The 22932-nt window shown below is 33.4% G+C and overlaps 2 protein-coding genes across 3 annotated transcripts; one reads left to right on the top strand and one right to left on the bottom strand.

Annotated features, from left to right (window-relative positions):
• Positions 1 to 1102, bottom strand: LOC125057392 (transmembrane protein 223). The gene is made up of 2 exons (XM_047661059.1): positions 634 to 1102; positions 1 to 365 (listed from the first exon to the last, which is right to left on the bottom strand). The coding sequence occupies exons 1-2, from the start codon at positions 1013 to 1015 to the stop codon at positions 73 to 75; spliced, it is 675 nt and encodes a 224-aa protein (XP_047517015.1). The 5' UTR covers positions 1016 to 1102; the 3' UTR covers positions 1 to 72.
• Positions 1103 to 2821: 1719 nt separating this feature from the next.
• Positions 2822 to 22486, top strand: LOC125057180 (DNA topoisomerase 2). Of its 2 annotated transcripts, XM_047660695.1 has the most exons (21): positions 2822 to 3027; positions 3489 to 3720; positions 3861 to 5532; positions 5964 to 6191; positions 6921 to 7060; positions 8225 to 8427; positions 9247 to 9395; positions 9794 to 10031; positions 10940 to 11097; positions 11734 to 11942; positions 12539 to 12682; positions 13210 to 13348; positions 13834 to 13957; positions 14117 to 14131; positions 14666 to 14821; positions 16096 to 16269; positions 16659 to 16772; positions 17504 to 17681; positions 20190 to 20392; positions 21455 to 21614; positions 22201 to 22486. In XM_047660695.1, the coding sequence occupies exons 1-20, from the start codon at positions 3013 to 3015 to the stop codon at positions 21611 to 21613; spliced, it is 4650 nt and encodes a 1549-aa protein (XP_047516651.1). In that variant the 5' UTR covers positions 2822 to 3012; the 3' UTR covers position 21614; positions 22201 to 22486. The 2 variants fall into 2 exon arrangements, with proteins under 2 accessions (XP_047516651.1, XP_047516652.1); XM_047660696.1 differs by lacking the exon at positions 14117 to 14131 and having other exon boundaries at positions 2824 to 3027.
• The last annotated feature ends 446 nt before the right edge of the window (positions 22487 to 22932 follow it).

Below are 22932 nucleotides of genomic sequence, written 5' to 3'. Positions count from 1 at the left end.
TCAAATAAAACATTTATTTACATATTTATACCTAATTCAATGCTAAAGCTTAGGACATGAGAGGTGAATAGTTTACCACTTTCTTGAGAGACCAGCAGTTGAATCAAAAAGCAAAGGATGTTTGAATTCTCCCCGCATATCAACCATATAATGCATAGAGTGATTCTTAACTTTTAGAGGAAGTTGAACTTTAGCAAACTTCCTATCTTCTTTACAACATACATTCTCTAAAGGAACTTTCATAATTCTATTCTTTCCAAAAGGTGTGTAAGTTACAAAGGTAAGATGTCTTCCACCTTTGTTGAGAATTAGATATCGAACTGATTTAAGTGTAAACATCCATATCATCCCCAGTGAGCCAGTACCTACAATTAAGATTTGGTTAATATTGTATTGTTATAAATTATAAATGATTATAGTGCCTTGTACGTACACCAGCATCTGAGAGAAAGGAAAAAATTAGGGACAATCTGACTTAATTCGCAGAAATCAGACAGCATTGTTAAGATTTATATTCAAATCATAAAAATGCCAAAGCAATAAAAAGCTATGTTTACATTTTACTGTAGCAGTAGCAAAACTACTTAAAATTATAATATAAGTGATTTAAAACAGAAATATATAACAACCTACCGACAAGAAGAGCTATAGCTCCTAAAGTATTCTTGTACTTATTTTCACCTAGATTGATTTTCCTAAACCATGGAGTTTCTTCATCCTTCATTATTGATGAATCCACAGGAGCATCTCTCAAATTCTTTAAGGCAAACACTCCTAAATAGCACCAAAATATGTATTGCACAACAGCGAATACATTCATATACCTAAAATACTTTGGGTTTTCGTATTTAAATAAAATTACATCCTTCGTTACTTTGGTATTAACATCATGTATCGGTTTATTAACAGTGGAACGAAATCTATGACCATTATTTTTATGTATATAATATTGGGGAGAATGTCGAAGGGAAATAGCTATTCGTTTCAATATTGAAAACGAAAATGGTAAAAACATCTTAATCGTTTACTTCTTTAGAATTTATTTGGAATTCAAAATTCACATTATAAATTCTACACATAACCTCAATCTAAAAATTCAAAACACTCATTTTTTTTTTTTTTTTTGGAGTTTATGGCCTGGTATCTAGACCTTTCAAAACACTCAAGGACTCAACAGCTGACAGCAAATAAAATAGTAGACTAGAGAAATTTTATCAATTCTTAATAATCCGAAGTCTGTGTCTATAGATAAAGACCACAGACAAAAAGGACAATGAAAACGCACCAACGTAAAGTTGGATATTTTTACTTTCACACACTTAAATATTCTGGCACATCTAAAATTAAAGTTTATTGTATTTTAAATATTCCTAAAGCATAAAGGTTTCACAAGTATTGAAATTGAATAAAATTACATAATCCGCTATAATATTTCTCAAAATTTTATATTTAGAAATAAAAATTAGTTTCTGTTTCAAATTTATTTATGTTAAGTTATTTAACTCCATGTTGCATTAAAAACCAGTAAAATTATAGCACTTAAATAATTGGGAGGGCAAGCAGTGGCCTTATAGCTTTCAAGCGATCTCTTACATTAGAACAAGGTAAGGTCACGCGTGTGTTTCTTATACACGTCACTTGAAAACCCACGCGAAAAAAAAGTACTAATCAGTTGCTAAACGAATACTTAACAAGTTTCCTTACAATATTTACATTATATATAAGACATTATTCGTTTTGGGTCTGGTAGGATACACCCAGCTACAGGTATGGAGGAATCTAGCTATTACTCCTGGACCTATTTTAAAATCCTAACATGTAGAGCGCATAGTGCAGGAATATTAGAGAGTCTGGAGCTTCGTACACCGATTAACCACACTGACTCTAGGCATGGAAGATGATAACGATTATTGCTGGCTGTGCCGCAAGAGCGAACGAATTCAATAATAAAGTTTAAGCTAAAAATAATTAAGAAGGTGAAGCAGTGATTTGAAGTAAAAAAAAAATAATTACTTTTTTTAACATTTCATTTTAGATTTTGCAAATAAGTTTTAAGTCACCACTCACCAGTTTACGGTTATAAGTTTGTTAAGGCCGATTTACATTATCTTAGTGTTTAGGAGAGTGCTTTAGTACAAGTTGAAAGGCAAGTTCTTTAGTGCTTCAGTGCGTTGCGAGTGAACGTTTACATTTCTTCCAGTAGAGTATCATTACAGCGCCACAATGAACGCGCAACGACGTCGGCAAATACGCTCTATTCTACGCAAAATACTAACTGTAGTTATGGAACAAATAGAAGACGAGATTTTATTCGAAATCAATAAACTAAATATAAATAATAAACAAAATAGCTTCTTTTAAGGCAGTGTATGCCGAATGCCTAGCCGGTTTGTTTTTAACGTTCCACAAACATTCGTGAACAACATATTCAGACACAAATTTGATAGTTGTATCTTCCGACCATTTAGCCATCTATAAAAATCTAAAAACACGCACGCGTTTCACGGCACTTATGCACCTAAAGATTTGACTAAATTACGTCTTTACACACAACGAGGGAAGATCTCGGGGGGTGCGCAGGCGTGGGTGGGGTATCACTTGAAACAGAAATAAAAAGCGATTCTATTTTGATTCAACTTGAAAGTCAAGTAGAACCGTACTAAAGCAAGTAGCGTTTACATGTTTCAACTAAAGTACTATCCTAAAGCACTCTCCTAAACACTAAGATAATGTAAATCGGCCTTTATGTCAGTAGTATCATATTAGCTGTGTACGGTCACAGACAAGTGTTGATTGGTGATCTTGGAATGAATACTTACTTTTAACTTTATAGTTTATGAATAACTTGGCGTCTCTGTCAATTTATTCACGGTCGTGTTACTTTGCGAATTTATCGAATAAAAATGTTATTTTGCAAAAGTTACTAGCATTTGCTCTAATATTGTCTTGTTGACAAGGCAATTAAATTGGAAACGCGTTGATCGCGTACGATTTATAAGCACAACTTACAAGATGGCTGATATAAAGGTAAAGAGGTCCGACTTGGCGGCATTTTGATCAGTAACGGTCAATTCTTATTAAATTGTTTTTGGCACAATATTACAATGCCTTACATTTTACTCATTAATATGTTAAATACCTTTTTTTGATTCGTAAAATAAGAATATGTAATTTAAATGCACGGAGTTTTTAGATTACAACTTCTTTAATTTGCATTGGATGATGCTTGGACTATTATATGGCGGGCATTATATTGATAAATACACCAATAATTTATCAGTATTACCCACACAAATATTGGTTACTGAATTTCTGAGAATCATACTGAAGTTGATATTGTATCTCAGCTATGTACGTCTAATAATGGCATAAAATATTTAATTTAAAATTTTACTTATTCATTATTTCTTGTTAGGTATTTATTTGAAATTAAAAGAAAATTTATATCATGTGTAATATTTCTCATAACTTGTTAAACTTGATTTCAGTCAATGTTTCAAAAAATTAACAATGGCCCACAGAATGGTACTAAGGACGCTACACCCCCCAAAAACCAAAAGGGTAGTATAGAAAAGACTTATCAGAAAAAGTCACAGCTTGAGCACATACTTCTTAGACCTGATACATACATTGGGTCTGTTGAACGGGCCACAGAAACTATGTGGGTCTTTGATAAGAGTAAGGAGTGCATGGTGCAGAAGGAATTAACTTATGTACCAGGTTAATGATTTATATTTATTTATGTTATCTTAAAAGCTCTTGTTCATATAAGTACCTCTAATGCAATAATAAAAAAGTACATATATCTTAGTATATTTCATATAAGGAACATTTAAAACAGGTGAAACTTGTTATTTCAGGCTTGTACAAAATATATGATGAAATATTAGTAAATGCAGCTGATAATAAGCAGAGAGACCCTAAGATGGATGTTATAAGGATTGAGATCAACCAAGAACAAAATACAATTTCTGTATATAATAATGGATGCGGGATTCCAGTAGTCATGCATAAAGATGAAAAAATGTATGTTCCCACTATGATTTTTGGACATTTGCTGACATCATCTAATTACAATGATGAAGAAGAAAAAGTGACTGGTGGCCGTAATGGTTATGGTGCAAAATTGTGTAATATATTTTCTACAAAGTTTACAGTTGAAACTGCATCTAAGCAATATAAGAAACATTTTAAACAGACTTGGGGATCTAATATGACAAAAGCTTCTGAGCCAAAGGTAAAAGAATCTGGCAAAGACGATGATTTTACAAAAGTGACATTTAGCCCTGATTTGGCTAAATTTAAAATGGAGAAATTGGAAGACGATATTGTATGTCTAATGTCACGACGTGCGTACGACGTAGCTGCGTCAACAGCAGGTGTCAAAGTGTATCTCAATGGAGAAAGGCTCAAAATTAATAAATTCAAAGACTACATTGATTTACACATAAAAGGCAAAGAGGATGAGGCTGGACAACCGCTGAAGGTTGTCTATGAAAAAGTAAATGAACGGTGGGAAATTGCTCTCACCCTCTCCGACAGAGGTTTCCAACAAGTTTCATTTGTAAATTCTATTGCTACCACTAAAGGAGGTAAGCATGTTGACACCGTAGCAGATAGTATTGTGAAAAATGTTCTGGAAGTATTAAAAAAGAAAAATAAAGGTGGTGTGAACATAAAACCTTTTCAAGTCAAGAATCACATGTGGATTTTTGTCAATTGCCTCATTGTAAACCCAACCTTTGATTCACAAACCAAAGAAAACATGACACTCCAAGCCAAGAGCTTTGGATCAAAATGCACTTTCTCAGAGAAATTTATTACGGCAGTTTCTAAGAGTGGCTTAGTAGAATCCGTATTGACATGGGCTAAGTTTAAAGCTCAGAATGAACTTGTGAAAGCTTCTGGTAAAAAGCAGAGCAAGTTGAAAGGTATACCTAAGTTAGAAGATGCTAACGAAGCGGGTACAAAGAATTCACATTTGTGTACTTTAATTCTTACCGAGGGAGACTCAGCTAAAACGTTAGCTGTATCGGGGTTAAGTGTTGTCGGGAGGGACCACTATGGGGTGTTCCCACTAAAGGGTAAACCTTTAAACGTCCGAGATGCTTCACATAAACAGGTTCTCGAGAATGTTGAGATAAATAATCTCATAAAAATCTTGGGCCTTCAGTACAAAAAGAAGTACAACTCGATAGACGATTTAAAGTCACTTCGTTACGGCAAAGTGATGATAATGGCCGATCAGGATCATGACGGATCCCATATAAAAGGATTGATCATAAATTTTATACATCACAATTGGCCCGAGCTGTTAAAACTGCCGTTTTTGGAAGAATTCATTACGCCGATTGTCAAGGCGACTAAGAAAGATAAGGAAATATCATTTTACTCATTACCCGAGTTTGAAGAATGGAAGAATGAAACGGACAATTATCACACCTACAATATCAAATACTACAAGGGTTTGGGTACCTCCACTGCTAAGGAGGCTAAAGAGTATTTCCAGAATATGGAGAGGCATAGGATAAGGTGATTTTCTTTTATTTATTTTGACCCTATTTGATTTTATTTAGCTTTTATGTTAAAAGGCCGGCAACGCACTTGTGAGACTCCTGGCAATATGAGTGTTCATGGGCGGCTGTAACTTAACATAAGGTGAGCTGCTCGTGCTTGTTTGCCTTCAGTTACATAAAAAAAAATATTTTTGTTTATCATCATTATTCATTGCCTTTATGAAATTAATATTAATATAATTATGGGGAATTTAATAGTGATTTTTTGGGTAAATATTTATTTATTTACACTTTGTTGCATTAAAATATAAAAATTTAACATAATTAAATGTAAAAGTGGGCAACCGGCGGCCTTATCGCTTTCGAGAGATCTTTTCCAGGCAACCACTGTGAGAAAAGAAAAAATATATTACAAAATATAATAAATATTTAATTTTACTTTATTAGATTTAAATATGCGGGTGCAACGGACGACCATCACATAGAACTAGCGTTCAGCAAGAAAGGAGCTGATCAAAGGAAGGAATGGCTGACCAGCCACATGGAGGAAGTCAAGCGACGAAAGGAGATTGGATTACCAGAACGATATCTTTACACCAAGGAAACTAAGACCGTTACATACTCTGACTTTGTCAATTTGGAGCTGGTTCTCTTTTCTAATGGGGATAATGTGAGGTAATTATAGAGATAGTAATAATAATATAGACTTCTATTCAGATCGACTTAAGTACCGCGATCAAGGCACCGTTCTCACTCATGCGTTATATGGGGGACGCATAACGCGTTATAGGGGCAAGATACTGCGTTATATGGGGGATGCAAAATGCGTTATAGGGGAAAATTATGTGTCATATGGGGGACGGTAAACGCGTAATAGGGTTAAATACTGCGATGTATGGGTGACGCAAAACACGTTAAAGGGGAAAATAATGTGTCATATGGGGGATGCAAAATGCGTTATAGGGGAAAATTATGTGTCATATGGGGGACGGTAAACGCGTAATAGGGTTAAATACTGCGATGTATGGGTGACGCAAAACGCGTTATAGGGGAAAAACTGAGTTATATGGGGGACGGAAAACGCGTTATAGGGGGCAATACTTCGTTATATGCTAGACGCAAAACGCGTTATAGGCGAAAGATACTGAGTTATATTGGAGATGGAAAACGTGTTAAACGAAAACGCGTTAAGGGTAGAAAATACAGCGTTATATGGGTGACGGAAAACGTGTTATACGAAAACGCGTTAAGGGTAGGAATTACAGCGTTATATGGGGGTCGAAAATCGCGTTATAGGGGGATCACTGTAACAATGGCCATGCATCACGTGCCGTGTGCAGTATTTATTACATGGCACAAGTAAATATATTTTCTTTATGTAATTTCTGTATCTACATATTCCAGATCTATACCATCTATGATAGACGGGTTGAAGCCAGGTCAGCGGAAAGTGATATTCACCTGCATCAAACGTAACGACAAACGAGAAGTGAAAGTCGCACAATTGGCTGGTTCAGTGGCTGAACACTCGGCTTATCATCATGGTGAGTTGGTCACACAGCTTCAATAAATTGATAAAAAAATTGCAACACCTTTTCGTATATAGATTACAATTTAAATTACTAATAGAAAAGTTGTCATGCGGGATTTTTTGTTCAGGAGTTCTCTGAATCTGTTTATAAAGAATATTTAAGATGACCCGACAATCGTTTCGCCATGTATATTATTTCTAAATAACATTTTTTAGTGAAATAACAATAACTATATTATAATAAAAAATTGGGGTTGATCGTAGAGGGGGGGAAATTAAGGGTTGTATGTATTTTTGTATGTTGTATCTTAAAAAAACAAAAACAAAAAATGTTGTCTAATAAATAAAATAAAAATTTAGGGGACCTTAACATTCAGGGGGATGAAAAATGGATGTTGTCCGATTCGCAGACCTAACCGAAACAAAATTTCGTGAAAATCGGTCGAGCCATTTCAGAAGAGTTTAATTACAAACACAGTGACACGAGAATTTTATATATTAGATATTATTAATTAAATATTCGAAGCCATTTCAGAAACTGAAAATATTAAAAAATAATTAAATATCCAGTCTAGTTTTGCCATCTTAGATTCATTTAAACAACTTGTCATTTCGTAACGTCCAATAGCGATACCGGCATTAATATTTAAAAAAATCTAGTGGTTTTTCAAGAATAGGTCGTAGGTTCGATCCCCAGCTTTGCATCAATGAACTTACTTTCTATGTGCGCATTTAATAATAGCTCAGACGGTGAAGGTAATCGTGAGGAAACCGACATGCCTTAGGCGGCCCCTAGCTAGACCTACAATAACATTGTACAATATATTTAATTGTGCAATGAGATTGAATTGCGTTTTGAATCCAATCCAATCGTTCAATTATTGCGCAATCTTCAATATTACCCCTAGACGATTAATTATATTGCTCAATTTTCAATAGTGCGCAATATAATTGATCGTCGAGTCTAGACTCTAGGGGCTGCCTTGGACCCAAAAAGTCGACGGCGTGTGTCAGGCACTGGAAGCTGCTACTTGTATTATATTGAAAAATGATCATGAAACAGATCTAGTAATATGAGGGCCAGACCTATAGAGCTTGTAGCGCCACTGATTGATTTTATATTTGTAAATTCAGGTTTATTAAACTTCCGTGTTTTAAACCTAATAACTCCTTACAGGTGAACAATCCCTGGCGATGACAATCGTAAATCTCGCACAAAACTACGTGGGTTCCAACAACATAAATTTGTTAGAACCCCGTGGTCAGTTCGGTACTCGCTTGTGCGGAGGCAAAGACTCGGCCAGTCCCCGTTACATCTTCACGCTGATGTCACCACTCACGAGACTGGTGTTCCACCCTCACGACGACCCTTTGCTACTGGTATGTATTAATAATAATATTATTTTCACATAAGACGTAAAAATATAAGGAATTTATGTATGCAATTTGGTTTGAGCGATTTCTTGTAGACAGTTTTTTTGGCCAAAACAATTGTTGTGCAAACTTTTTGATAGATTTTATAAGACAGATAAATTGTATAAACAATTTTGAGATTTTTACTTTTTTGTTATATTTTTTTTTTGTGAAAACACATTACACAGTACAATAAAGAAACGTGGATAATGTCATGGAGGTAGTGTATAAAAAAATTAATATTGTGGGTACTAAAAAATACACGTTATTTTTGGTTGGAGGGGTTTTAGTCTCAAACCTCACCAAGTATCACCATGATCACGTGATTAATGGACGGCCCCTTCACAGATTGTATCGGATTTACACTAAAACTGTGGTGAAAAATAACTCGATGGACATTTTCAGCAACTCCATAAAGATCTTTTGTTGATTCGTTTTCGAATTGTTGTGTTAATTATTTTTTATTATTATTCCTACATAATTATGTAATTTTCAAACGTGTATATCCTTAACATAACATACTTTCATAAGTAAGTATTCTCATTTGAGAGCTGTTAAAAAAAATCCTAGTTATGTGATGAGCAATATATGTCAAGTAACCAATTTAATGGTGAAATACATTTATTTGACAAAACGGTAAAAATTAGGTGTGATAAAATTAAAATATGTGTTTGAACTTAAGCTTTTTATGTATATAACTTTGAATCTTCTGTATTCAAATAAACAGAAATTAAAAAATCTCTTCCAATTATAAGTGTATTAAATCATAATTTCTGTATTTTGTAGCACGAGTTTGAAGATAACCAGAAAATAGAACCAATTCACTACGCTCCCATACTTCCGATGGTATTGGTGAATGGAGCAGAAGGAATCGGTACTGGATGGTCTACGAAGATACCTAATTACAATCCAAGGGATATTGTTGCTAATATACGGTAATGATTGCTTAATCTTAAGATTTTAATGGTTATTTTAACGATCAAATATGTAATAAAATATTAAAACAACTTAACTAACTAATATCGATAAAAGCAGTGTTGGCCTAGTGGCTTCAGTGTGCGACTCTCATCTCTGAGGTCGTCGGTTCGATCCCCGGCTGTGCACCAATGGACTTTCTATGTGCGCATTTCACATTTGCTCGAACCGTTAAGGAAAACATCGTGAGGAAACTGACATGTCTTAAACCCAAAAAGTCGACGGCGTGTGTCAGGCAGAAGAGGCTCATCACCTACGTGCCTATTAGATTGACATGAAACAGATACAAAAATCTGAGGCCCAGACCTAAAAAGGTTGTAGCGCCACTGATTTATTTTTTTAAATATCTTTGTTAAAGGCGTATGCTTGATGGCGAAGAACCGAAACCAATGCACCCCTGGTACAAAAATTTCCGCGGAACCATAGAGAGCTTCGGTGATAAATACGTTATTTCCGGCGAGGCCGCCATTTTGCCCAACGACAAGATTGAAATCACTGAACTTCCGGTTGGCACGTGGACACAGAATTATAAAGAAAATGTTTTGGAACCCCTTTTGGGAACGGATAAAGTGAAACCTGTTATATCTGAGTATAGGGTGAGTTAATTTTTTAAAAATTATTATTAAACAAATGGTTGTCTTTAAAGTCGGTTTACGGACGATAGTTTAAAGTGACAACGTCATAACAAAACATTGATAAAATGATTGCATTAAGTCTTCGAGTGGAAGAGAGATAGTTGCGGCGCATGCGTACATAAGCGTAATGGGACAACGAGTGTAACAGGACATTGAGCGTAACGGGACAATGGGTCATGCTTTTTCGTGCGTTCAGCCAGCGTTGTCACGTATTAAATTTAATAATAACAAAAATTTGTGATAAATTAAGGGAATTTGAAATGAGTTACTATTAAAATTATGTAATTTTATATTTATGGTAATTGTCACTGACATGTTAATCAATCTGTGACCATGTAGGTTACTCGTAAAGCAAAATTTAAAACCTTAACTTACTATAACTACATTACTTAAAATGTGACATATGCGTGATTGAATATATTGGAGTTTAAGTGTAAATTTCTTTATAAATAACTAGCCGTTTCGCGCCCGCTTTGCTGGACGAATTAAAATAAATTTTATGTTTCATTATTTTATTTTTTTTCATATTTTTATTATTCTTCTTTTTAACTTCCCGCTAAGAAAATGATGAGTTTTTAACAGATGTTGACGTTTAGAGGTTCTAGGAAGCCTCCCCGAATGTTTCCGCGGTGAAGTCCGTATGGATAAATTTTCATAAAAGTAAAACAGCAATAAAAAAATGAAGGAACGTTGGAATTAAAAAAATAAATAGCCATAAACCATGTAGGAAAAATTTGGTGGTAGTTTCATGCCGATACGATCAGTGGTTTAAGCGTGAAAGAGCCTCAAACGAACACCATTTTCATTATATATATATAAAGATATCGCGCATACCTTAAACACTTATTAACTGATAAAAATATTTTCAGGAATACAATACAGACACGACAGTTCGCTTCGTCGTGTCCCTTTTGCCGGGAAAACTCGCCGAAGTAGAGGCTGAGGGCATCCACAAAGTGTTCAAATTGCAAACCACCATCTCTATGACTTGTATGAACGCTTTCGACCACAACAACTGCTTAAAGAAGTAAGTAATATTTAATCTTGTGCAGAGAATTCTTTATTTATTGAAGTTATACTTCTTTAGGCGCGTTATGAAAAATTTATGAGAGTGAAATTTTAAGATGCGCGCGCACCGTGACACAAAATTATCAGTATGAAGATGCCCACTAACGAATTCTTTTTAAACCTACCGGGCGGCGAGCTTGCGCGAGCGAGATGGGAATAAGACAATATAAAAGTAAAAAGAAATAGAATATGCGTGAAGTTAGCAGCTATGACAAGAATTATTATGAATGACCATAATGACCTTTGTTGTACCTTTTAAACAAATAAAGGACTTTTAATTATTTTTTCAAAGCAATTTAGCAATGCTTTTTCATAAAGACCTATTGTTACTTAGTTAAAAGGTTATGAAACATACCTTATACCATTAGTTATTAAATTGAATGAATAGTATAATAAAATAATAATAATTATTATTATTAATATTAATTAATAATTGAATTATATATTAAATATTTAAAAAAAATAAAGAAAGTCAAAGAAGTATAACTTCATACACGCACCCTTTTTTTTGTTTATATATATATTTCAATCTTAAATTTCCTGTAAAAAATTCACGACAAAACATAGTTTAACTAACTCCTATTAATAACTCCAGATTCGACAAAGTAGAAGAGATCCTGCGGCAGTTTTACGACGTCCGATTGCGATACTACGCCAAGAGGAAGGAATTCCTCGAAGGGCAACTGCAAGCGGAGGCAGACAAACTGACAAACCAGGCTCGGTTCATCGTGGAGAAGTGTGACAAGGGGTTGGTGGTCGAAAACAAGAAGAGAAAGGTGATGGTGGATGAGTTGATCAAACGAGGTATGTTGATTTGCCTGTTTGATAGGTGTTGTATAACTTTGACCGCGCACCACAACTTTGTGGAACCAGCTGCAAACAACTTTTTCCAAACCAATTCGACTTAGGGTCCTTCAAGAAAAGAGCGTACCAATTCTTAAAAAGGCCGGCAACGCAGTCGCGAGCCCTCTGGCATTGAGAGTGTCCATGGGCGGCGGTATCACTTAACATCAGGCGAGCTTCCTGCTCGTTTGCCCCGTTCTATAAAAAAAAAACTTTCGGATTGTAGGACCAAAATTCTGTGGGTAGGGTGGATGCTATGCATGAGACGGGATTCGCTGTCAGTCACGTTCAAAATTAAAAAAAAAGAGTAATTATTCCGTTTTAGCTATTGTATTCATCTGTCTCTTTCTATTGCAGTATAAACCCAACTCGACAGAAAGAGATCGAAATTGCTTTGGTTCAGACTTAGTTTTCTTAGAGTAAACAATTTTCCGAAAAAAAGTAAATTTCGGTTTAAAGATACAATTAAGCATTTGTATCTTCTATGTATATTTTGTATCATAAATATATGTGTAAGAGTTATATCTCAAGAAGTTTTATAATTATTATGTAAATAGGTTACGCCCCTGATCCCATCGCGGATTGGAAGAAACGAGCGACGAAAATGCAAGGTCTGAACGCGTTGGAGGATGATGAGGCAGAAGAATCCGAGGAGGAACTAGAACCTGAGCAGACTAAAGGGGGAAAACCAGTAGATCCCGGTTAGTTATGAGACTTTTTTAATTATATCCTGGATTAAAATTAATAGCGTTAAAATTAATTGTGGTAAAATTATTTAAGAATTACATTTAAAGTGTGAGTTTGTTGTAGATTTATCAAGAGATATTAGTAATAGTCTAATATATATAATTCTCGTGTCATGTTCGTTCCCATACTCCTCCGAAACGGCTCGACCGATTCTTATGAAAATTTTTATGCATATTCAGTAAATCTGAGAATCGGCTACTATCTTTTAAACCCCTAAATGTTAAGGCCACCTCTAAATTTTTATTTTTAGATACATTTTTTTGTTGTTATATTTTATGATACACCATACAAAAATACATCAACCCCTAATTTTTTACCCCTCTACGATCAACCCCTATTTTTAATAATAGTAGATAGATATTTTTATGGAACTAAAAAAGTGTTTCCTAGAAATAATATACATGTCAAAACAACGTTTGCCGGGTCGGCTAGTTATCTTATATAATTGTATTTCTCTCTTAATATAATTAAAATATTTCAGAGAAAGCATTCCAGCAATTGAAGGAAGTTAAGAAGTTCAACTACCTTTTGGGGATGTCGATGTGGATGCTGACGAAGGAGAAGAAAGATGAATTGCTCAAGCAAAGGGATCAGAAGTTATCGGAATTGGAGGCTCTCAAGTAAATAACCTTTTTATTTTCCGCATTAAATTTTAATCATCACAAATCCCAAAATTAACTTTTTTGGTTTTATTTTTTAAATGGGAATATCAAGTTTAACAAAAGTTTATAGCAAGTGCAAGTGCACACTTAATTCTTATCTAAATTTAAGAGTTATTTTTTTATGAAATTGTTTAATAATAATATTTGAATATTATGTTTTGGCAAAGCTATTTATTTTAGTTTAATTTGTAGTCCAAGGTCCAGTCCAAATTCAATTAAAAACGGTTTAGTAGTTTTTGAGATATGAAATAGCAAGACAAAAAACGTAAATGCATTTAGGCAATGAGTGAGTGAACTTATTCAATGTTTAGAGATTTAAAATAATTAGTCTGTGTTAGTTAGTTAGTTAGTTAGTATGTGTGTTTGAAGACAAGACTGAAGAAGTTGTCTTAATTTTTTTAATTATTAGAAAATATTGATTCTATTGAAAAAAAAATTAACAGAAAGAAAACTCCATCAATACTCTGGCGGGACGATCTTGACATCTTCCTCGCGAAACTAGAAGACCTGGAAGAGAGTGAGAGGCAAGAAGAGGCTGCTACCAACAGAAAGACGTCTAAGGCACAGGTACACATGGTGTTCAATTAATTTGTATGCATATTTCAAAAGGTGCTCAAAAAGGGGGCTTCACAGGGTGAATGGTTACCTTTTAATTGTAAATATTAATAATATTTATTTAAATGTTTAATAATGTGGTACTTTTAATATTTTCATGCTAATACTAAGATGGATAGAATAAAGGTAAGCTTCAAAACCACGTTAGATAATAAATTCACCATTTTGCGTATTGCGTAACAAAGCGTAAGTTATTTAATGAGGGTTAACAAAAATATTATATTTATTGAAAAACAACAACTCTTACTCGTAACGACCAATTTTAACGTCAGTTTAAAATGCGTCGACATTAGCAAAGAAAACGTCTATAACTTTATTAACAAAAATAAAATTAGATACAGAAAATACAAAACTAATATCTAAAATAAAAAAAATCTAATTTTAAGAATCATGAATCAATTAAATAAAAGATAGATCTATCTATCTTTTATTTAATACATTCATTAAGAATTATATATTAACAAATAAAAAAATATATATTTACAAAAGTCACTTATTATTAAAGATGGAAAGGATATAGGTTTTTATATAAAGCCTTTTTTTATATTAAACTTTCGTACTGACGCACAAGCGTGCAATTTAAACCAAGTACGTAGTTATATGTGTAATTAGTGTGATAGCAATGTGATATTATATCTTTTATTATGAAATATATTTCAGGCGGCGAATAAGAAGAACCGCAAATCAATAATAGAGATCATTCCTTCCGCTAATGGAAGACGAGTGGAGCCAAAAATATCTGAAGATATCATCAAGAGGATCCAAGCTGCTGAAAAAGCCAAGATCAAGAAGGAAGTTAAGAAAGAGTATGATCCGGTGAGACTTTAAACTATTACAAAAACTATCATAGAGCCAATAATCTGGATTTTCTTTTTTTTTTATAATTGGACATTTCACACCAATTGATCTAGTCCCTCGCTAAGCTGGTGAAGCTTATGTTATGGGTACTAGGCAACGGATATACATACATATTATAGATAGATAAACATATAAATACATATTTAAACACCCAAGACCTAAGGACAACACCAAATGCTCATCACATTGATGTTTGTCTCAGCCGGGGATCGAACCCGGGACCCATGGATTCGCAGTCAGGGGTGACCACTAGACCAATGAGCCGTCAAACTACTACTACTAGTCGTACTTAGTCTATCAAGTAATACAACAAAATTTACGATTATATTTCATAGTAATATTTACAAGTCAATTAAAGGCGGAAACATACTACCAAAACGCGACGCCACACCACGCCATCCGACGCATGTCAGTACTTATCAATCCCATATATTTAATATGGTCAGATGCACATAGACAACACGCCATGTGATCACACGCGGTAACATCCAATCGATTTGGATCGGCGTGTTGTGGATGTTGTGATGATGACGTCATGCGTCAATGCTTTCGAGTTTTTGACACGAATGTCAATTTATATACTTAAATATTTTTGGATTTATTTGGCGAAATGAACGACGAACAATTAATTGAGTTGGTGAAACAATATTCTGTTTTATATGACATGAGATTACCTCAATACAAGGACAAAAACAGGGAGTTAGGATGTTGTTAGTTAATACAAATAACCTGCTAATCAATTCAGTTTATTAGAAAAATACAGGGTGGGCCAGAAAGATTTGCGAATTTGAAAAAAAAATTTAAAAAAAACTAAATACAATACACAAAAAATTTTATTTCAATTAAAATAGACATCTGGGAAATTTATTTCTTAAAAATAACATCATCCAGGTGTGCACCATTGCGCTGCAAACATTCCTCGAATCTGAACCTCAAATTGGTAAAAACTTGCTGGCACATTGCGCGGGGAATAAATCAGCTAAATGACTTTTGAATTTGCAAGCGTGTCGTGGTGTCGCGTGTTGGTAATGTGCACGATGGACATCGGGTGTCGACACGACACGTCGCGTCGCGTTTTAGTAGTATGTTTCCGCCTTAATTATAAGAAATTGGTAGTCTTCAAATTTTATATGAATTTAAATATCACATAGTAAAATAAATATCACATGTTATCGCGAAAAACTTTAAATCCGCTAATTGCTTTATTTTATAATTGTTGGTACTTTTTTCAGGATGATCCGACAGGTGTGAGTCCCGCTAGTAACGAGAAGAAACCGCGAGGTAGAGTCAAGAAAGAGAAAGTAGAGAAAGTTGAGAAAGAGAAGGGAGACAAGAGTGACAAGAGCGACAAAGAGAAGGACGGAATGAAGCAGACTAAACTTACGTTTAAAAAGGAACCGAAGAAGGTAATAATACAATTATTTATTTTACAAATTACTCTTCACACAGATTTGTATGTTTTAATCTAAAAATATCTCGCTAATTATTATGAAATGTTTGGAACTATTTCCGAAATAATTACAGAATTCGTATATTATTTTTATTTATATGTAAAATTAATGATTTGTTATTTTCATTTTATTATTATTATTTTGTGTATTTCGTAAGTAATAAATGTTATGTCTATTATAACTGAAGTACTACGATGGTGCCTAAAAATATAATATAATTAGCTGTGCTGTTTAACACACGGTTATTCGGGCGTAACATATTATCTAATGCCATCCTTTATAATTATGGTATGCAACATATATTTATAAATAAAAATTGCCTATAAGTAAATAAAATATTTCAGAAGAAGCCGACGTTTAGTGGCAGCGAGTCTGAAGACTTGTCAGGGTCTGACGTGGAGATGGCAGCTCCAGCTGCTCCCAGGGAGAGGACTTCCACGAGAAGAGCTGCTACCAAGGTATATTATATTTTTACTAGCTGACCTGGCAAACATTTGTTTTGCCATGTATATTATTTCTAGGAAATATTATTTTAGTGCAATAAATATTGATCGTAGAGGGGTGAAAGTTAGGGGTTCATAAATCATAAAAACATTTTTTTAAAATTGTATAGAATAAAAAATATTTTTTTCGGGTGAACACCCCTTATCACTTAGAAGGTTGAAAGATAGTAGCCGATTCTAGGACCTACTGAATATGCATATAAAATTTGATTAAAATCGGTTAAGCTGTTTCGAAGGAATATGGTAACTAACATTGTGACACGAGAATTTTATATATAAGATTATATTACATTTAAATTTTTATAGTTATCAAATATAGCCCATTAAAATCGTACATACAAATTATAGAACATAGAGAATAAGATTATAATACGGAATTTATCAATAATTAGAATTTTTTTTTTTTTTACTAACAGCAACACCAAAATGGCAGTAATGGTTTAGTAGTTAATATCTGTCCAATAATCCTGTGCGAGACAGATATTTTTTAAATGTTTTAGTGTGAATTAAGGCGATATATTTTTCTATAGAATCGAAGTTTTCTTCTCTACAAATAAAAAATAGTATCTTTGATTAGGGGCCATTGTCTATGCTTCAAAACGAAATGCATTTTCGAGGATTCCTACAAAAAATTAATTATTTTTTCTATAAAAAAGAAACACGTTTTAAATTTGAATTCCTTACAGGTCCAAAAATACACAGATGGCTCTGACGATTCCAAATCTGATTCGGAACCGGAACTATTAGATAACAAACTAGAGTCAGACAACGATCAACCGCGGAGGGCCATTTCCCTCAGCGACGATGACGATGACTTCAATGTCAAGAACAACACCAATAAGAAGCCCGCGGAGATGGATTCAGGTAATTTTTTCATTATTTTCAAGTTCATTCAAAATAAAAAATGTGTGTGTACTTAAATGTACATGCCTAAGAAGATAAAAAAAAAAATATTCTACGTAGAAAAAACGACACTAACAATAGAAAAAACTAAAATGTTGACTATAGCTAACTTCAGCGTGTTGGTTTTTTGTTCTCGTAAAAATTTACTCTCATCATTTTTCCCTAACGCGCCAAAAGAAGTATAACTTCAAAACAATAATGAACTTAATATCATTTTGATTACCCTGTTTCAATACCAGTAATAATAGCTACGAGACATTTTCAATAGATGGCGATTGGCAGCCATTTTTAATAGAAAGTATAATATATATATATTAGGGTGGTCCTTATTTTTCGACTTTTGAATTATCCTCGGGGCACTTTCTCATTTGATTATATACCTCTAAATATGAAATACGTGTTTTTTTGTTTTTGTTAAGATTTAGAGGACCAGCTGTCAAAATTTTTACAAATAAAATATTTTTTATATTATTAACAGTCAATTAGATACCAGTCTTGATGTCTCTAAATTGAGTGACAGACAAGCAACTATACAACCTAATTCGTCATTAACAATCCATTGGGACGGTAAACTTCTAGATATTACTGGACACAAAACTAACGATCGGCTGCCAATTTTGACATCAGGATATGGAGTTTATCAACTACTCGCTGTTCCAAAATTGGAACGTGGAACAAGCGAAGCTTGTGCGTCCAGCTGTCTATGAAGCTATAAAGTCATGGAATTTGAGCTATAAAGTAAAATGTTAGACAATGTTTTGACACTACTGCTGTAAATATCGGCTTAAGGCGTGGAGTATTCGTCCTTCTGGAGCGCAAAATGAATAAAAATAAGCTTTGGTTTGCTTGTTGTCACCACATAATGGAAATTATGTTGTCACCTGTAGTGGATCAATCGCTTGCCGCATCTAGTGCTCCTGATATACAATTATTCAAAAGATTTAAGAACAATTGTAACACTATTGACCAAAGCGACTTCAAATCAATAACAGCTGATGACGCTGAGGCAAATATTCTAGCAGAAGTGGCCGCAGACAGGATTTCGTTTGCATAAAAGCAACTTCAAGTACATGAACCTCGACATGACTACAGAGAACTGTTGAATCTTACTATCATTTCCTTAGGAGGTGTTCCTGACAAAAGCGTTTCATTTCAGAGACCTGCTGGTCTTCATCGAGCTAAGTGGATGGCAAGAGCCTTGTACAGTTTTAAAATGTATTTATTTAAGCATCAGTTTAAGCTAACGAAGAAGGACGAAAAGGCTGTGAGAGAAATATGTATTTTCACGGTGATGATTTATGTCAAATATTGATCAAACAGTCTTCGAGTCAGTCAGCACTAAGAAACGACTTACAATTATTAATAGACCTTAAAGCTTCAACAAAAATATTATAGCTACTGATGCGCTGATAAAGATTTTAAATAATTTGTAATTTGTCAGAAGACATAGTTTCGCTTGCGTTTTTCAATGACGAAGTTTCAGTTCAAGAAAAGAAAAAAATGGTAGAAGTACTCAAAATTTAAGGCACAGAAGATTGCTTAAAACGAATAAACCTTGACATCGCACATATCGACAAAAAAAATAAAAAACTTCGTGAGTAGTCATTCCTTAAGATTCTTCCAGACCCTAGATCTCTCATCATGTTTTTTTTAAAAGACGTCGAAACCTGGAACGAAGACGCTGATTATATACCTGCCAAAAATATCGTTCATTCATTGCGAGTAGTGAACGACATAGCTGAGAGGAATGTAAGAATATAAAAAATTAATTACCACAAATGAAGAACAAAAGCAATATTTGCTTTTGATGGTAAAAGAGTATAGGATAAAGTACCCTAATACATGTACTATGTACTAACAATTCAACCCTTGTATCTTTAAAATAAACAAATCAGATATCTATATAATATCTTAATTAATAACAATAACAATAATTTCGTAACATTTTTAAGACCTGGGTATAAAAATAAAGAATTCTAGCAAATACGGATTTTAAATTTTTATTTAAAATTTAAAACTTGGCGACCTCTAAATATCATTTAAAAATTTCAAAAAAAATACTGAAACACTTTTTTATGGTATATATCCAAATTACGTGGTGCCCCGCGAAATTAAAGAAAAAAAATTTTTTTCTTAGGAATAAGGACCACCCTAATATATATATATATATAGGTATTTTATCGAACCAAAATATATATTGTAATTTCATACGTGAAATGTATAAAAAGATCATATATTTAGTTAAAATGCTCATTTATATTAAATCATTATTGAAGGAACTGTAAAATACTTAACTGGCCTAATGGAGCGGTATCAGATAGAACTAATGGGCTTAATTAGTTCTGGTCCATTGATAAGTTCTTTAACGATAGATGATCAGCCGTCAGTGTCATTAGAAACCTCTTATTTTGGTACAAATAGAAATCGGCCGGAATCCGGGCTTTTGTCAATAATTAATAAATGTTTCAGATTGTCTGTTCGATTCCCTGATAGAAGAAACAAAGAAAGAAGTGAATAAAAGTTCAGATAACATAGAGAGTGAAGATGAAGCTCCGAAGAAGAAACCAGGTAAAAGGAAACTGTTGACGGTCAAAGAACCGCCTAAGAAGAAGGTCAAGCCAACCATTAGCCTGGACAGCGATGATGATGACAGCATATTTGATACTAAGAAGGTAAGAAACAGTTTTTTTTATTTTTTTTTTTATAAAACAGGGGGCAAACGGGCAGGAGGCTCACCTGATGTTAAGTGATACCGCCGCCCATGGACACTCTCAATGCCAGTGGGCTCGCGAGTGCGTTGCCGGCCTTTCAGGAATCGGTACGCTCTTTTCTTGAAGGACCCTTAGTCGAATTGTTAATTAATTTTAAAGTTATTTCGCTTAACCTTAAGTTTTGATTGTATTTTGACTATAGAATCAAAGTAAAGAAAAGCAGTATGATATTTTGAAGTATTTACTGCTGCGGCTAATAAATGGACTGCCCGGTCATTTATTAGATAGGTTAAGGTAAATTAATCAACAAAGCTTTTTATAAATTCAACGATTATTTATATGATCCTAAAATCCTTGGGATTGATTTGCTCCAGTTCAAACAATTTGTATGACTTAAAATTTAACGATTTAAAAGACTGGCGGAGAGTTTCTTGTCCGCTCTACGCCCATGACTTGCGAACTGGTAGTAAATGTAAATTTAGAATTAATTTTATATCTTTATGTTGACGTTCATAATAACTTGTTTACCTATATGAATAAAGTTATTTGGAGTAAAATATAAAAACAAGTTTAAATTATTTTTATATGCATTTGTCGTGACCGAAGCACTAGATTGTTATTCTTACATTAATACAAACCACAGTGGTTTTCAAATATACCATGATTTAGATTGTATTATTCTGTAAAATAAACAAGCAAAATATAATATTGACAGATGACATGTGTCATTGTCATTTGTAATTTTTTTTAATATTTTATTACATACTATATACGACACTGTCAGTCGGAGATGACCATTGATAAATGTAATATTGCCATAATAAAAAATAAAAAAATTATTTTAATGTATAGTATATAGATAGGCCTTTGGTTAGTTTTTTTAAATAATTTATACGATTATTTGTGAACCAATAAAGTCTAAATAAACACTTGCTTGTACCCTAGGAAAACGTATGGAAACCCGTGTGTCTTAGATAATGTGGAGATGTACATAAGACTGATCACATCGTCTATTTTTCCCAGGATAAGAAGAAGCCCGCAGCTAAAAAGCCTGTCAAGAAGAAGAAAGAGTCGAGCGACGAAGAAAGTGACGTCTTATCGCCGAGTCCGCCTCCACGAGCCAACAACAGAGCCAGGCCCAAGCAGAAGTACAACTTCAGTGATGGCTCTGATAGTGACTGAAGTGAGTCATTGCCGTGTCAGGCACTTGTGTCTTATTTATATTTATTCAACAACACTCCTCTATTCTAGAACAATTATAGAAAACTAAAAGTCCTAGGGCTGGTTTTTTTATTTAAATCGGATATATTCTAACAATATTTTTTTAAACATTTCACCGGTATGATTATTAGATAAATTCTATACCAATCGAAAGTATGAAGCCCATAGAATATGCAAACGTTAGGTTGTTTTTAATCAATTAATTATTTATGTGTATATTTTTTATGTGACACTAAAGTATATATTAAACATCTTTAGTAAAAAAGAAGGTTATAGTGATACATATATAATAAATACTACCCTGATTAAAAAAATTAATTGAAAAAAATTAAAAAAATTTACTACATGCAAATTATAAACAAATATTTTTTTTAAAATATTAATTAAACATACTCTGGACTGAAATTTGCTAGGCAACCCATATGGATTATATTTATTGACATATTAAATTAAATATAATATACGTTTCATTAAATAAGCATCTCGGTGAAGGTCGTTGTATATTGGGATCTTATACTAATTGTATAAATTTATTATTTTTCTTCCAGAACCAGTGCAGATCTGAAGATAGTAATTTTAGATAAGTGTAAATAAATTTAGTAAATTATAATAACTTTTTCTAGTACTTTTCATACATTGACTTAGTTTAACCTTACTACGTATGTAGCTTTATTTGTATTAAGATAATTTTATGTAAAAAGTTAATTTTCCTTATTTTCTCAATTCCTTCTCTATGATTTTTCAGTATTCGCCAATTAATTATAATTAATAATGTATTGAATGTTTTGTACTGGTTACAGTCATAATTGTAAATAAAGACATTTATTAATAAAACATATTTTATTTGTCTTCAAATTTTTATTTCTTAAACGTTTTATTGATTAAAAGACTAAAAATAATCAGTAAATAAATATTCTCTATTTATTAATATGTTTTGACACGTCCACCAAATCAAAGATTTTTTTGTTTAATTGCAAACGGGCTGGAGGGGCTCATCTGATGTTAAGTGATACCGCCCATGGACACTCACATTGCTAGATTGCTTGCAAGTACGTGGCCGGCCTTTTAAGCATTGGTGAGCTCTTCTCTTGAAGGACCCTAAGTCGAATTGGTTCGGAAATACATCAGTGGGAACGGAACGGGGAATTCCCAGTATTTTTTTGCGTGTGCGTCTATTACGGGGGACTTCCCCGTAATAGACCAGATACCCACAAATTCACGATCCGCCCGTGCATACTTCTATCTCGCTTATCATTAAGCATTATACAGGTAAGAGGTAC

The sequence above is a fragment of the Pieris napi genome, chromosome 16 (genome assembly GCF_905475465.1).
Source record: "Pieris napi chromosome 16, ilPieNapi1.2, whole genome shotgun sequence".
Lineage (NCBI taxonomy): Eukaryota > Metazoa > Arthropoda > Insecta > Lepidoptera > Pieridae > Pieris > Pieris napi.
The sequence above is the reverse complement of the archived record's forward strand: the minus strand, read 5'-3'. Positions and strand labels throughout refer to the sequence as shown.

Excerpts from the sequence above, each read along its gene's own strand:
- LOC125057392 (XM_047661059.1), bottom strand. The coding sequence starts at position 1,015 with ATGTTTTTACCATTTTCGTTTTCAATATTGAAACGAATAGCTATTTCC. Across the intron at positions 366-633 it reads AGCTATAGCTCTTCTTGTCG|GTACTGGCTCACTGGGGATG; the intron begins GTAGGTTGTTAT and ends TCTTAATTGTAG.
- LOC125057180 (XM_047660695.1), top strand. Across the intron at positions 8,428-9,246 it reads ACGACGACCCTTTGCTACTG|CACGAGTTTGAAGATAACCA; the intron begins GTATGTATTAAT and ends TGTATTTTGTAG. Across the intron at positions 11,943-12,538 it reads GGATGAGTTGATCAAACGAG|GTTACGCCCCTGATCCCATC; the intron begins GTATGTTGATTT and ends TTATGTAAATAG.